Source organism: Colletes latitarsis, chromosome 10, assembly GCF_051014445.1.
Source record: "Colletes latitarsis isolate SP2378_abdomen chromosome 10, iyColLati1, whole genome shotgun sequence".
Taxonomy (NCBI): domain Eukaryota; kingdom Metazoa; phylum Arthropoda; class Insecta; order Hymenoptera; family Colletidae; genus Colletes; species Colletes latitarsis.
In genome coordinates, this window is record NC_135143.1 from 12,961,308 (window position 1) to 12,975,947 (window position 14,640).

Sequence of the window (14,640 nt, forward strand, 5' to 3'; positions counted from 1 at the left end):
TAACAATATTTATCACATTCTTGAATAATTACTCTCTATTGAATTTGCATTTATTGGAGATCTAATCTTTTGTCACACGATTTCATTTAATGTGGTTCTTTTTCGTATATATAATTTTACACATACGCGATTTTTCTATTGCTTTTACAATAAACATGTTATCACTAAGAATTGCGTTGTTAATGCGTAAAAAGTTTTTAACAATAAAGATGTCATCCTAGATATAGTGTATGACATAAGGAAGATCGCGCTACGATAGCTTCGAGGACGCTTGCAATGGTGGAAAATGGAGTCTATTAACCTGTGATCACCTGTGATGTTGATACAATTGTTATTAATCATAAAAAGCTTTTCATGGAATTAAAATGGCTGGTAAAGTGTGGAATTCAGAAATATGGAAAGCATGGGATAAACATGGGAAAAATGATTTGTAAGTGGTTAACGCGTTAACGTCAGAAGTGCGTTCGATTAATATTGAATTGATACTGCATACTCTGTGCAATTGATGGTTGCAACTTATCTCTCCTGTTTCTCGCTCTTCTGAAGAGTTAATTGTCAATTAACAACTGTTTGCAGCCTCAAGTTAATCAAGCACAAATTTAAGGAAGGCAACACTACAGGTGAATTTCTATAATTTTATGATTTACCTTGCCAGCTTGGGTATATGCTTCATTAGTGTACCTGCTTTATATATATTAAAGCTTGTTATTTCCGTGTCTCCAGTGTTAGCAATGCTTTTTTATATTTTGCGAAATTGATAATATTAAATTCGTAAGATTTCTGGTTTAGACATTGAATAAGGAATGCACACAAATATTAAAAATGTGAAATGTTTCTTATTTTGAATACAATATCTAAATATTTTATGTGTTATAGGAAACACAATGTTTTTTACATTTATGTGTGATATTTCTTTTTCCTTCTAGAATGGAGAAGAGGATTGTACGAATTAATATCGAATGGAATCCGTGGGAACATAAAAAGGGACAATGTAGTTCAGACATTAGGTGAACTGATGGTAAGATCAATGATTTATGAACTATAAATATTATTGTAATAGATAGATTTAAAACTGAATAACAAAACTACTTATTCCATATAGATTTTCTGGCTGATCTTTAATGTACAAAATATATTTATTTCAGAATATTGATGGAGCAATACCATCTGCAATTGTAGATATATTTACACTGATAGATGCAGAAGCACATAACGAAGAACGAAATAACTTTTATTATATTGTGAAAGAAGCAGAAAAGGTATCATTTTATAAGATAACAATAAATGCAATCGAAGTGTTTACAGTCTGTTAAAAAAATTCACAATGACATAATTGTTTATGTCATATACTTTTTGCACAGTTTCTAACAGATAGGATATTGAAGGAACGTTTAGAAATCGATACATTGCAAGATGTTGGAACATTAAAGAATAAGAGTTTTCAAACTAAGTTTATCAAAGTGAAAACAAAATTGTAGTATGTATTTTTTATCCAATAATATAATTTTATTTTGAATAAATTAGAATTTGAATAAAATTTATATTTTTTTTACAGCTATAAACAACGGAAATTTAATTTATTCAGAGAGGAGAGCGAAGGCTATTCTAAACTTATAGTGGAATTGAATCAGGAACGTCCAGAAAACGAAGTTCCATCGATACTAGAAATTGTTAAATCTCTTATTGGTATGTGTATAAAATGTTATTTTCTTGTGGTATAATTTATTGTTAATTTCATAGTGTAATTCGAATAGCATACAGAACTACATGTGTATCATTCTTGTAGGATATTTTAATTTAGACCCTAACAGAGTACTGGATATTCTATTAGAAACTTTCGAAAATCGACCTCAGGATGATGCACTGTTTATTCCTTTAATCCGTTCATATATGAGTGATCAGCAGGTACTCTGCGAAGTTTTAGGATTTAAATATTGTTGTACTGTCAATGCCACTCCGTTTTCATTACAAAAAGTTACTGCACTTATGTTACAACACGGTGTCATTAAGTTAGATGATATATTACCATGGCTAGTGCCAGATGATAGGACTATTATTAAAGAACATGAGCATGCTATGAAACTAGCAAAAGAATATGTCCGTAAATTGAGCATAATTTCTACTAAAGACAAAGAAGAAGTCCCAGAGGAAAAAGAAAACCTACAGGTACTCGAATGTATAATTTCATTCTAAATTAATGTCGGTACCATTGAAGTTTTTATTTACATCTTTCCTTTCTAAAAGGATAAATATATATGCAATCAAAAGTTCGGATTATGCGAAGCACTGTTAGAAATAGGAGCTTGGGAGGTAGCACAAAACTTATTTGGTAGGTTACCAGAACACAGTCTTACCGATCAGCGTCCTATTGCGTTAGCACTCTGCAAAATGATTCAATCCCTTATCGAACCCGTTTATCGCAAGTAAGTATAATTTGATGTAATTTATTATTTATTTTGGGCATGAAATGTGTTGTTACGATTAAATTATGGTACTTTGTTATTATACTATATTTCAGGCATTGTATCATATCGCCGAAAATACAAGGCAGAAGAGTACCTCCGTTAAAGAGCTCTCTTGCACCAAAACCGATAGAAAACCTTGAACAGATACATGATCAGTTGTTACCGATGCTCATAGTTCTTGGTCCCAATTTACACCATGATCCCGTTTTAATGTACAAAATCATGAGATTATGTCATGCGGCTATTAAACAGTGCCAGTTAGATTCGAACAAGCAACCGGTCGACAAGAATAATAATCTTTACTATGATGTACTGACTATTCTCGACGTGGCATTGTTACCCTCATTGTCTTTCATGGATTGCAACTGTTGCGTTGCAGAAGAATTGTGGAACATTTTAAAATATTATCCGTATCAAAATCGATATTGTTTATACGCTCGCTGGAAGAACGATACACCTTTACAGCACGCTGCTCTTTTACGGAAAAGAGCCGATGCACAGAAGATGATTAAATCTATTATGAAAAGAGTAAGCAAGGAAACTATTAAACCTGTAGGAAGGTCAATAGGCAAACTAACACATTCGTCGCCTGGTGTGTTATTTGATTATGTTCTTATACAAATTCAATTGTACGATAATCTCATAGGTATGTTGACAATCTTATATGGATCTTATACTAATCAACTCTGCTACTCTGGCACAATGTCCTGAAAAGATATTGCGAATAAAAAGTAGTAATTCAATTTATTATAATTTTCCGGACATGTATTTTAAGCTTTAAAATTGTTTGATTTATTACAGGACCTGTCGTAGATTCTCTAAAATATCTGACAAACATTTCGTATGATGTACTTGGTTATTGTCTTGTGGAAGCTTTAGCAGGTGCTGATAGAGATAGATTTAAACATGATGGTACCAGCATATCTCTTTGGCTTCAATCTCTTGCTTCATTCTGTGGAGCTATATTCAAAAAATATAATATTGAACTTACTGGTCTGTTGCAATATGTAGCTAACCAACTCAAAGCACAAAAAAGGTATATTGTATAAGAGGGACTAATACTTTAATATATATCTTTTGCTTATACTTAACAAGTACTGTCATAAATGTTACTCAATTAACCGTCTGATGTAGTATACTCATTTAGAAAGTCAATATTAATATTACATAATAATTATGATAAAATTCAGACAATGTATAAAGGAAGCATACGAAGCTTTTATTATTTATCTTTATTTTCAGCTTAGATTTATTAATATTGAAAGAAATAGTACAAAAAATGGCAGGTATTGAAGCTGCTGAAGAAATGACTTCAGATCAATTGGACGCTATGGCAGGCGGAGATTTATTAAAAAACGAGGTAAATAGTAAATAACCAATTGAGTTGATAGGTAAATATTTACTATTAAAGTATTTTTTAGGCTGGTTATTTCAGTCAAGTACGTAATACAAAAAAATCGTCTCAACGATTAAAAGAAGCTCTTGCTGAACATGATCTTGCTGTAGCTCTATGTCTATTAATGGCACAACAAAAACATTGTGTTGTGTACAGAGAGACAGATAAATCTCATCTTAAACTTGTTGGTAAATATCGCATTTTTTAAATTTGTTATTTGCTGCGTGATTTCGCGGGGAAGTTCATAAACATATAATTTAATGTAAAATTATAGGGAAATTGTATGATCAGTGTCAAGATACGTTAGTTCAATTTGGAACTTTCTTGGGTTCGACAATGACTGTGGACGAATACGTTGAAAGACTTCCAACCATACACTCTATGCTTCAGGACAATCATATACATTCTGATGTTGCATTTTTCCTTGCTAGACCAATGTTTGCACATGCCATTAATGTGAGTAATTTCAATGTTTCCGATAAACTTGAGTTTATACCCTAGAGAATTAGAATAAATTGGATGCTTTCAGATTAAATATGATGCCCTACGTAAAGCTGACCCGAACTACAAAAAAATGTCAACCAGTATGAAACAAGCGAAATATGCAGAAGCTGCACAAGCGGTTATGGCACCCGTTGCTCAATCCGTTAGACCCTTGCATCCCTTGAAAGTATGGGAAGATATTTCGCCGCAATTTCTTGTAACATTTTGGTCATTGTCTATGTATGATTTGTACGTCCCTGTGGAAAGTTATCAGCGTGAAATTAATAAACTAAAGCAACTTGCAGCGCAAAGTGCCGATTCCAAAGACATGGTGCGTTGATGTGTTTTCATACGACAAAGCAACATCTTCGGAGATTATTAATTTTAAGTTGATATATTTTTTACAGAATGTTAGTAAAGGGAAAAAGGAACAAGAAAGATATACTACGTTAATCGAAAAATTACAGGACGAAAGGAAGAAACAAGAAGAACACGTTGAAAAAGTGTTTGCATATCTCAGGTAAAATTTTATTATAATAATTGGAATAATAGTTTGCTTACTGTCAGAAACATTATACAGGGTGTTCGGTCACTCCTGGGAAAAATTTTAATGGGGGATTCTAGAGGCCAAAATAAGACGAAATTAAAGAATACCAATTTGTTGATGGAGGCATCGTTAAAAAGTTATTAACAATTAAATTCAAAAATTTCAAATCATTCTGGAAAAATTATTTTCGGTTGTGGGGGTCAAATTACAATCATTTTTGGTGAATAGACATACCCCCGAAATCTTGCGCATTTTCGAGAAAAAAATTCAATACGGGCGGAACTTTAAACGTTAATAATTTTTTAACGAAGCCTCCATCAACAAATTGGTATTCTTGATTTTCGTCTTATTTTAGCCTCTAGAATCCCCCATTAAAATTTTTCCCAGGGGTGACCGAACACCCAGTATAAATATAGGAAGTTTGAGACTAAAATGAGTTTTAATTATTTTATTAATCAAAATTAAATATCGATTTATCAGACAAGAGAAAGATACATGGTTCTTATCCCGGAGCGCTAAATCAGCGAAAAATGAAACGATAACCCAATTCCTACAATTGTGCCTGTTTCCTCGATGTACATTTACCACTGTGGATGCCATGTATTGTGCTAAGTTTGTTCACACTATACATTCTTTAAAGACTGCAAATTTTTCAACGCTTCTTTGTTACGACAGAGTGAGTGTTATCTATATAAAAAAAAAACATCTCGAGTAATATTAATTAAGTTACTTACTTAATTAGTTACTTACTTGATCGTGTTTAATCTTGCAGCTTTTCTGTGATATAACATATTCAGTTACCTCATGTACCGAGAACGAAGCAAATCGTTATGGGAGATTTTTATGCGCCATGCTTGAAACAGTAATGAGATGGCATTCTGAGAAAGCCATATTCGATAAGGTATAATTCTCGTTAATCGCATTTCAAACGCCTAAACGTTTTTATATGGTTCTCGTATTATAGGAATGTAGTAATTATCCAGGATTCGTGACGAAGTTCCGAGTTAGTAATCAATTTTCCGAAGCGAACGACATGGTAGGATTTGAAAACTACAGACACGTGTGCCACAAGTGGCATTACAAAATTACTAAGGTATTCGTTATGTGGATTATGTCTCTTAATACCTTCGCATTTGTTTATGTAATATTTTATGTCATTTTTCAATCTACTTTACTAAATAAATATATTCGATGAATTTTAATGTCAGAATCCGGTGACAACCAGCTATAAATTTGCATAAATTGCTCTCAGCAGCCAGTCTTAGATTGCGCGCTAAAATTACCAATTTACCAAAGTATTAATAAATTGCGCCATAAAGTACTAAAACGATTATATGTTATAGGCTATAGTAGTTTGTTTGGATTCCAAGGATTATGTACAAATAAGAAATTCTTTAATAATATTAATAAAAATATTGCCACATTTCCCTGTATTGGCTAAACTGTCACAAATTCTTGAGCGAAAAGTGGAAAAAGTAAGAGAAGAAGAACGTGGACAACGTCAAGATTTACATGTCCTGGCTACGTCGTATAGTGGCCAATTGAAAGCCAAAACTCCAAATATGATTCGCGAAGCAGATTTTCATCATGTAGGAGACAAGGTTTGTATACAATTATAATTATAATATTTGTTTTATTTATAAAACAATGCATTTTCTATGTAGGCTGGAAAGACGCTAGATACTTCAAATAGCGATCCATCGGAAAAAGTCAGTGATGGAATATCGAATAAAGAAATTACTAACGGCGACACTCGAATGGAAAAAGAAAATAAAGATCAACGAGAGAAACGAAGCGCATCGAATCAACTACATCAGTAAGTCATGTGATAGATATTTAAATTCCTACCTGGGTAATATTATTGGAAAGTGCTCTAGCATTTTTTTTTGTCAATCTAGCGAAAGTTCTGAAAAAATCAGAAAGAAAGATGAAAATAAGGAAAGTTCAGATGGGAAGGACAAACATATAAAAAAGGATGAAATTAAAGAAGATGATCCGATAGATAAAAAGGATAGAAAATATTACAAAGTAATTAAACATTTTATGCAAATTATCAGATTAATCATTATATAACTAAATTATTCTAATTATTCTAATATTAACTAAATTACAGGAAGAACATTACTATAGCACTGGAGTAGACAATTTAGATCGAGATCTTTCTAGTGTATCAAATAGTAGTGCTAGTTCCGGACCAACTCAAGATGGATCTGATAGAGGTTTGTATTAAAATATTGAAAATGTAATTGAGACAAAGTGTATTGGAGCTTTCTTACAGTATTTTTAGGAAAGATAATTGCTTATTTAAAAAATATCGCCAGAACATGCATATGTTAATTTATGTTGTTTATCGTACATTGCGTTACTGATAATATTTAATTTCAGATGCAAAAAGAAGAAAAGTTGAAAACATACAAAAGGTGAGTACCATTGCACTCTGTTGATTTATTTTTTATCTGCTTTGTTGTAAGCCGTTCTTTTGTCATTAGCAGGAAGGTAGACGCACAGAAGGCAGTTTAGACAAAAAAGAACGTTCGAGTAAGGGCAAAATAAGGGATGAACAAAAAGAACTACGTAAAGAAAAGAAATTGGGACGGAAGAGGGTATGTTTTGTATTTACAATGTATAAAGTTTAGTAATATAATATTATTAAACGATAAATTCGTTTCATTTAGTATATACATGTATACAATATTCGTATTAAAACAGGATAGGGCAGATGAATCAGCTATCACAACTGAACAAAAAAGAAGAAAAGATGATGAAAGAGGTATATACGTTTACTTCAGTATTATGAATTTGAAAGAATTTTATTCTATAAACAATAAAAACTATTTTTAGCAAAAGGAGCACACCAAAACGGTGATATTCCGGAACACAGAGAAAAACATCACTATAACAAGGTTGGTAGTTTTAAATTGAAATTTTTACTACTTATAGTAAAAAAACTATAAAAAATTGTTTTTTTATAAATGATCGATATTCATTCAAATAAATAAGAGTAATTTTATATAATATGCTATATACGTTAGCAACATATTTCCATTAAGCTTTCTTTGATGTTATTTGAATGATTTTTTCGATAGTCGTATAGCTGTCTTTCATCGCATATAGCAAAATCGATTGGAAGTAGGTCATTAGTTGTCCTCCCTGTAATTTTGAAGCACAAAAAGGTATAGCATATTACAAAATCCTTATGGATTGAAAAAAAGAAACATGTGTAATGTCTCTATTCAATAAGAATATTCAACACACATCGCAGTAACATATTACACTTTTTTTTCTAAATCCTATTACATCACATTTTTTTTATTTATCCCAACATTCTGACATCAATTAACTTTTAATCGTTTTTCTAACACTATTCCTTGACCCCTTAGTTGATAAAGACGTCCGCTTCGAGTACATTGAAAAGACGAAATGGGAGACAATAGCAAAGACCAGAAAAAATAGGTGATACTATCAAGTACCCAAACGTCAATTGCAGGAAAACATGGCATTCAGAAGATTCATATGAGAATATATTTTCAGGAAAAGTCACCCTACACAAAGGAACGTACTCATGAACGGGAAGGCCGTGAAAGTCGAGATAAACAATATCCTTTTTTAATACGTATTGAATATAAATTTTATTTAATTTGTACTAGTAAAATTATCATAATTTAAACGAAAAATGTATAATCCTTAATCATTGAACACTAGGCGGAGTTCGGATCCAAAACGAAGATGATGTACAACAATGGAAAAGAATTGACTTAACATTTTATATACTACGTTTGGTGTTGCATGTAATTAAGGTAGAATTCAAATAATAAAGAAAAATAGAGAATAATTTGTATATTATATTAACGTCCAATTTTATAAAATAAAGTAGGTAACAAAAACTCTTTGGTACACATTCAATTCAGTCTTAAATTTGTACATATAATTGAGATTTTATATAGTTTATAATAAATAGAAATTAGTGATTGCAATAAAGACATTGTCACAAATTTCATACCTGATTGTTCATTCATTGTACTTACCATGTAATATGTACTCCAAAAACCGGGAAAAACATTTATATTCGTATTTCTATCTAATTATTATATGCGTTATATTATATAATTCAATATAAATGATACTGTTGCAGTATGCAAATTATTCTTATACATACATGATGCCTTGCTAATTCTTACTTTACAGCTATTAACTTACTATGAGGAGTAACATTAAGGCGAATTATTAATAAAATTATAATAATATTGATCTGCTCTCAAACTTTCTTCCTCCAGGCGTTTAAGTCTTAATTTTGCATCCTGAAGAATATCTTCTGTTGAACTACTTTCACTGATGATTGTATTTGTATTTACAGTCTGCGCTGGAGCGTCTACGCTAGTGGACTTTAACGCACGTATTCCTTCTATTTGTCTACATAACTGGAGAGCACGTTGGGTTATTTGTTCTATTTTTAATTGTTGATCTTCTATAAGAGTAGTTAATTCTTCCTTTTCTCTAATAAGCATCTTGATCTTGTCTTCTTGCAATAAATCGATTACAAAGTCCGTTTGTATATCTATATTTCTTAAATTGCGACTTGTAGATATTTTTTTTGTTTCTTCTTCTTCCCGTAATTTTTTTAAGTCTTCTTCCAACTTTTTGCAGTCATTTTGTTCCCTCTGCAGTCTATAAATTGTAATAGGTAATTACATAGAAATTCAACTGAATAACATGTAAGTTATCATAGACAGTTACCTATTTTCTTCCTGTAATAATAACCTTTCTTTTAATGCCAATTCCATTTCTTTCTGTAAAATTTGTTTTTCACTGTTCTGAGATTTTTGCTTTAACTGTTGTTCTTTCAAGCTTATTGAACGTACAACATTCTAAAATACATTTTATTTCTTATTAGCTATTTTGGAATACTTATTAATAATAGAATCAAAGTTTAAGATACCTGAACTTGTTGCAATTTTGTATTTAATACATCAAGTTGCCGTTCAATAAGCACTGCTTGTTCTTTTAATATAATTTCTCGCTTACGTAGCTTATCATCTACTATTTGCTTATGCATAGATATTTTTCTTTTTAGGGCAATTAATTTTTCTACTTGCAAGCTATGAGATTGCCAAGAAAATTGAGTTTGTGTGGACTCATTACACAAAATTACTTTCTCTTTTATTGGTACACTATTATGCATATTATAGGAGAACATAGTTATGCACTTGAGTATGCATAAGAGTAATGGCATATCATTTTTAGTGTACTGTGATATAACATATTGACCTTTAGCATCATGAGGATTAATACCCAATGTTTCCAATGCATGTAATATATAATCATTTTCTAATTTCCCTTTATTATCATTTTCATTCCCATTAGACTTTTGAATTATTTTATTCGTAAAGTTTATTAACAATGGTGCTTCACTGGCAAATACAGACAAGGTATAAGCATAATTATGATTAAATAAATACTCTGCTATTAATAAATCATAAATGTATTGTTTTGCAGATTTGGGACCATCGCTTTTCAATATAAGATCTTTATTTTTTAATGCGTTTATTAAATTTTGACGAAGATGCGTTCTTATGTTTGATATCACTCCACATTTTTCGAACCTTTGAACAATACAACAATTACTTTTAACTGAGTGATAATTATCCTAGTCTAATATAATTTATGACCTACGTGACAATTAAAGGGCAGGAACTTTAATAATAACGTTAACAAATTTTAAATCAAGTTCAGATTAAATACTTATAATACAAATTCTATCGATCGTTAATAGAACTTAACCTTCAATTTCTTCTTAATCTATCTAGTATGTTTCATATAAACATGCTTACCATTTATACATAGACGAATAATATTCTTGATCCATATCACATCAAATAATTAGCTACAACCTTAAATTACAAATATAATTATAATTGATTAAACCGTTTCTTTTCAACACAAGTTTAGTTGTGTACACAAAATTTAAATCTCGTATGAGATATCGAAATGTTGATTTGATTATCGATATGCATAGTACCAACCGACCAGTGTGGCCAGATTTGGCATAATTGAGTGCATCGACGGCGACACTAGTAACGACGAACTTCCTTAGCGTCTAATGGGAGTGGTAGGGAAAGCAGACCAGAGATGCCAGATTCAGCACCCGGTGCCCTACTCACACATACCAGATCACGCGTACGTGAGCTCGTAGAGTTTCGGAAAGTCGACAAAGGCAAACTGGCACATGCCCTCTTTTTCGATTATTCCGAAGCTGTCCGAAGTAATCTCGGACCTCCTCGTGGGAGTCGAGAGAGAAAGGCTCACATTTGCCTTCTCGCTCTTGAACAACTGAAGTCCGATCTCACGTCAACGGCATACGATTCGGAATCTCGACTGCCCAGGTATTTTTACTTGCCTTTCCTAGAGTTCATTACTGAACTCTGCAAATTACTCCTGGTTTCTATTTGCCTCTGATGACCTCTGATGACCAGTGCTGACAAAAGTACAGAACTCCCGACAACTTTTTACACCATACAGCGACTGTTACTGACTGCTCCTGATTACTGCTTGCCTCTCCTGGACTCTGCTGACCATCGCTTATATTTCTGACAATCTATAACGATTACTACTGACTTCTGCTAACCTCTGTTGGTCTTTGCTGATCTCTGTCAGCGTGTGCTTGTCTCTGCTGAACTTTCCTGGCCTCTGCCGAACGCTACTGACCACTGCAGGTATTTCTGATAATGTATAACGATTAATACTTACTACTGCATGCCCCTACAAGTCTCTGCTTGCTTTTGCAGGTTTCTGCTTGCCTGTGCATGCCTTTGCTGGCCTCTGCTGACCGCTGCTGACCACCTCTGATGCTTCTGACATCGTATAACAATTACTACATGCTACTGTTCGCCCCTGCTGATCTCTGCTTGCCACTGCATGCCTCTGCTCGTCTCTGCTGACCGCTGCTGACCACCTCTGATGCTTCCGACAACATATAACGCTTACTACTTGCTACTATTCGCCCCTGCTGATCTCTGCTTGCCACTGCTGGCCTCTGCTGACCACCGCTTATATTTCTGGCAACGTACGACGATTACTACGACTCCTGCCTTCCTCTGTTAACCTCTGCCAGCGTCCCCTGGCCTAAGCTGGCCTCTGCTGACCGCTGCTGACCACTGCTGACTACCGTTTATATTTCTGGCAACGTACAACGATTACTACTGGCTACTGCCACCCTCTGCTGACCTCTGCCAACATCTCCCGACATCAGCTGACCATCGATGACCATCGCTGACAAATTGTGACACGATGTAATATAATATAATATGTTTATATGTATTAAAACTTTGTATAATGTAAATCTATGACAATAAATGATATAATTTCAAAGAATTCTATGTTTTCTCATCACTTTTACCTTTCTTTTCCTCTCCCCATTATTCACTTAGTTATAAGGAATCGTTTCTCTACTTAAAATTGGAATTCCAAAGTGCCCGGAGCGTTTTCTGAAATGCCGGTGACCTTGACCCACTTTCGAAACTGGGTCAAGGCCAAATCCTGATTCCCAAAGCGCCCGGAATTTTTCTAAGATTCGATGGCCTTGACCTACTTTCGAAATTGGGTCAAGGCCAAATCTGGTTTCTCAAAGCGCTCGGAATTTTTCTAAGATTCGATGGCCTTGACCTACTTTCGAAATTGGGTCAAGGCCAAATCTGGATTCTCAAAGTGGCCGAAATTTTTCTGAGATTCGATGGCCTTGAACTACTTTCGAAATTGGGTCAAGGCCAAATCCGGATTCTCAAAGCGCCCGGAATTTTTCTAAGATTCGATGGCCTTGACCTACTTTCGAAATTGGGTCAAGGCCATCCGGATTTCCAAAGTGCCCGAAATTTTTCTAAGATTCGAATGGCCTTGACCCACTTTCGAAACTGGGCCAAGGTCAAGGTCAAATTCGGATTTCCAAAGTTCCCGGAACATTTCTAAAATGCTGGTGAACTTGCGAAGAAGGTGGTACGCATCTTATAGGTAAGAGAATGATTTGGAAAGGAAAAGGACGGTAAAAAATGATGAGAACACATTGAATACTTTGAAATTATATCATTTATTGTCATAGATTTACATTATACAAAACTTTAATACATATAAACATATTATATTATATTATATCATGTGACAAGTTGTCAGCAACGGTTAGCAGTGGTCAGCGATGGTCAGCCGACGTCGGGAGATGTTGGCAGAGGCCAGCTTAGGTCGGGAGATGCTGGCAGAGGTCAGCAGAGGGTGGCAGTAGCCAGTAGTAATCGTTGTACGTTGCCAGAAATATAAGCGGTGATCAGCAGCGGTCAGCAGCGGTCAGCAAAGGCCAACGAAGGCCAGCAGAGGCATGCAGAGGCAAGTAGAGTCCAGCAGGGGCAAGCAGTAACAAGTAGTAATCGTTAGACGTTGTCGGAAGCATCAGGTGTGGTCAGCTGTGGTCAGCAGAGTCCAGCAGGGGCAGGCAGTAGCCAGTCGTAATCGTTATACGTTGTCAGAAGTAACAGGAGTGGTCAGCAGCGGTCAGCAGAGGCCAGCGGAGGCTGGCAGATGTCAGTAGTAATCGTTATACGTTGTCAGAAATATAAGCGGTGGTCAGCAGGAGCCAGCAGAGGCTGGAAGGGGCTAACAGTAGCCAGTCATAATCGTTATACGTTGTCAGAAGTAACAGGAGTGGTCAGTAGCGGTCAGCAGAGTCCAGCGGAGGCAGGCAGAAGTCAGTAGTAATCGTTATACGTTGTCAGAAATTCCAGGAGTGGTCAGCAGCGGTCAGCAGAGGCTGGGAGAGACTAACAGTAGCCAGTCGTAATCGTTATACGTTGTCAGAAATTCCAGGAGTGGTCAGAAGCGGTCAGCAGAGGCCAGTGGAGACCTGTTGACGGGAGGTCGGATATTAGTTATTCAAGAGCGAGAAGGGAAGTGTGAGTCTTTCTCTCTCGACTCCCACGAGACGGTTCGAACTTACTTTGGGCAGCTTCGGTGAATCCAGAAAGAGGGCATATGACATTTTGTCTTTGTCGACCCTTCGAGGTCTGTGGCGACTCCGAGATTGAATATCTCTTACTGAACTCGGTTACTCTGCGTTACTGAATAAGAAAAATAATTACTCGTTCCATTCAGGATCGAGAATTCTGGTTTGCAAAGATTTTTCGCAGACAGCGATCAGAACGAACAACTCTGGTTCCTTTGAACATGAACATGGGCAAAGTCTATTGTTCACATATTGAATATAAATTTAATCAGCTGTTTATACTCAATCGTAATAATAACATACATATTTATACATATGCTTATTCATAGGAATAATGAAAATAATTTCTTTTTTTCAATAGTTAAAACATGATCAAGGGGTCTTGAAACATGTATTTACGTGTAAATTTTTCTTTTATTATAGACTTTGCTTATATGTATGTGCCTATACATATAACTCGAAACATAAAAATGCCTGGGTACTCGAGATTCGAAGTTATACGCTGCGAGGACGGACTTTAGCTGTTCAAGAGCTGATTCTTCTGCCAGCTTCCGTTGGCCTCTGTTGGCCTCTGCTGGCCTCTGCTGGCCTCTGCTGGCTTCTGCTGACCACTGCTACCCTTGTTGACAACTATCGACATGATATATATGTATTAAAGCTTTGTATAATGTAAATCTATGGCAATAAATGATATAATTTCAAAGAATTCTATGTGTTCTCATTATTTTTACCTTTCTTTTCCTCTCCCCATTATTCTCTTAGCTATAAG

At 34.5% G+C, this 14,640-nt stretch overlaps 2 protein-coding genes across 6 annotated transcripts; one reads left to right on the top strand and one right to left on the bottom strand.

Annotated features, from left to right (window-relative positions):
- Positions 1–233: 233 nt before the first annotated feature.
- Tho2 (THO complex subunit 2-like protein) lies at positions 234–8,770 on the top strand. 4 transcript variants are annotated; one of them, XR_013080425.1, is made up of 29 exons: positions 235–430; positions 577–620; positions 927–1,018; positions 1,146–1,259; positions 1,362–1,477; positions 1,556–1,686; positions 1,787–2,166; positions 2,245–2,423; positions 2,519–3,111; positions 3,267–3,501; positions 3,708–3,825; positions 3,887–4,049; positions 4,136–4,317; positions 4,391–4,675; positions 4,752–4,864; positions 5,372–5,567; positions 5,664–5,792; positions 5,856–5,984; positions 6,235–6,492; positions 6,556–6,707; positions 6,790–6,919; positions 7,005–7,110; positions 7,277–7,311; positions 7,381–7,494; positions 7,601–7,661; positions 7,733–7,794; positions 8,272–8,344; positions 8,423–8,487; positions 8,591–8,658. XR_013080425.1 is itself a non-coding variant. In XM_076774570.1 (28 exons), the coding sequence occupies exons 1-28, from the start codon at positions 366–368 to the stop codon at positions 8,619–8,621; spliced, it is 4,278 nt and encodes a 1,425-aa protein (XP_076630685.1). In that variant the 5' UTR covers positions 234–365; the 3' UTR covers positions 8,622–8,770. The 4 variants fall into 4 exon arrangements, 3 of the variants coding, with proteins under 3 accessions (XP_076630685.1, XP_076630687.1, XP_076630688.1); XM_076774570.1 differs by lacking the exon at positions 8,272–8,344 and having other exon boundaries at positions 234–430; positions 8,591–8,770; XM_076774572.1 differs by lacking the exon at positions 8,272–8,344 and having other exon boundaries at positions 7,384–7,494; positions 8,591–8,770.
- On the bottom strand, positions 8,575–10,896 carry LOC143346462 (uncharacterized). Of its 2 annotated transcripts, none has more exons than XM_076774574.1 (4): positions 10,720–10,896; positions 9,828–10,491; positions 9,626–9,756; positions 8,575–9,556 (listed from the first exon to the last, which is right to left on the bottom strand). In XM_076774574.1, the coding sequence occupies exons 1-4, from the start codon at positions 10,752–10,754 to the stop codon at positions 9,103–9,105; spliced, it is 1,284 nt and encodes a 427-aa protein (XP_076630689.1). In that variant the 5' UTR covers positions 10,755–10,896; the 3' UTR covers positions 8,575–9,102. The 2 variants fall into 2 exon arrangements, with proteins under 2 accessions (XP_076630689.1, XP_076630690.1); XM_076774575.1 differs by having other exon boundaries at positions 9,828–10,299; positions 10,720–10,895.
- Between the last annotated feature and the right edge of the window lie 3,744 nt (positions 10,897–14,640).

What these genes read in the sequence shown, in the direction of transcription:
- Tho2 (XM_076774570.1), top strand. Translation starts at nt 366, where the DNA reads ATGGCTGGTAAAGTGTGGAATTCAGAAATATGGAAAGCATGGGATAAA. An exon ending in TTCATCATGTAGGAGACAAG is followed by an intron (nt 6,493 to 6,555) that starts GTTTGTATACAA and finishes TTTTCTATGTAG; the next exon opens with GCTGGAAAGACGCTAGATAC. An exon ending in TCAAGATGGATCTGATAGAG is followed by an intron (nt 7,111 to 7,276) that starts GTTTGTATTAAA and finishes ATTTAATTTCAG; the next exon opens with ATGCAAAAAGAAGAAAAGTT.
- LOC143346462 (XM_076774574.1), bottom strand. Translation starts at nt 10,754, where the DNA reads ATGGATCAAGAATATTATTCGTCTATGTATAAATG. An exon ending in TATTCGTCTATGTATAAATG is followed by an intron (nt 10,492 to 10,719) that starts GTAAGCATGTTT and finishes TATTGTTCAAAG; the next exon opens with GTTCGAAAAATGTGGAGTGA. An exon ending in CAAAATTGCAACAAGTTCAG is followed by an intron (nt 9,757 to 9,827) that starts GTATCTTAAACT and finishes AATGTATTTTAG; the next exon opens with AATGTTGTACGTTCAATAAG.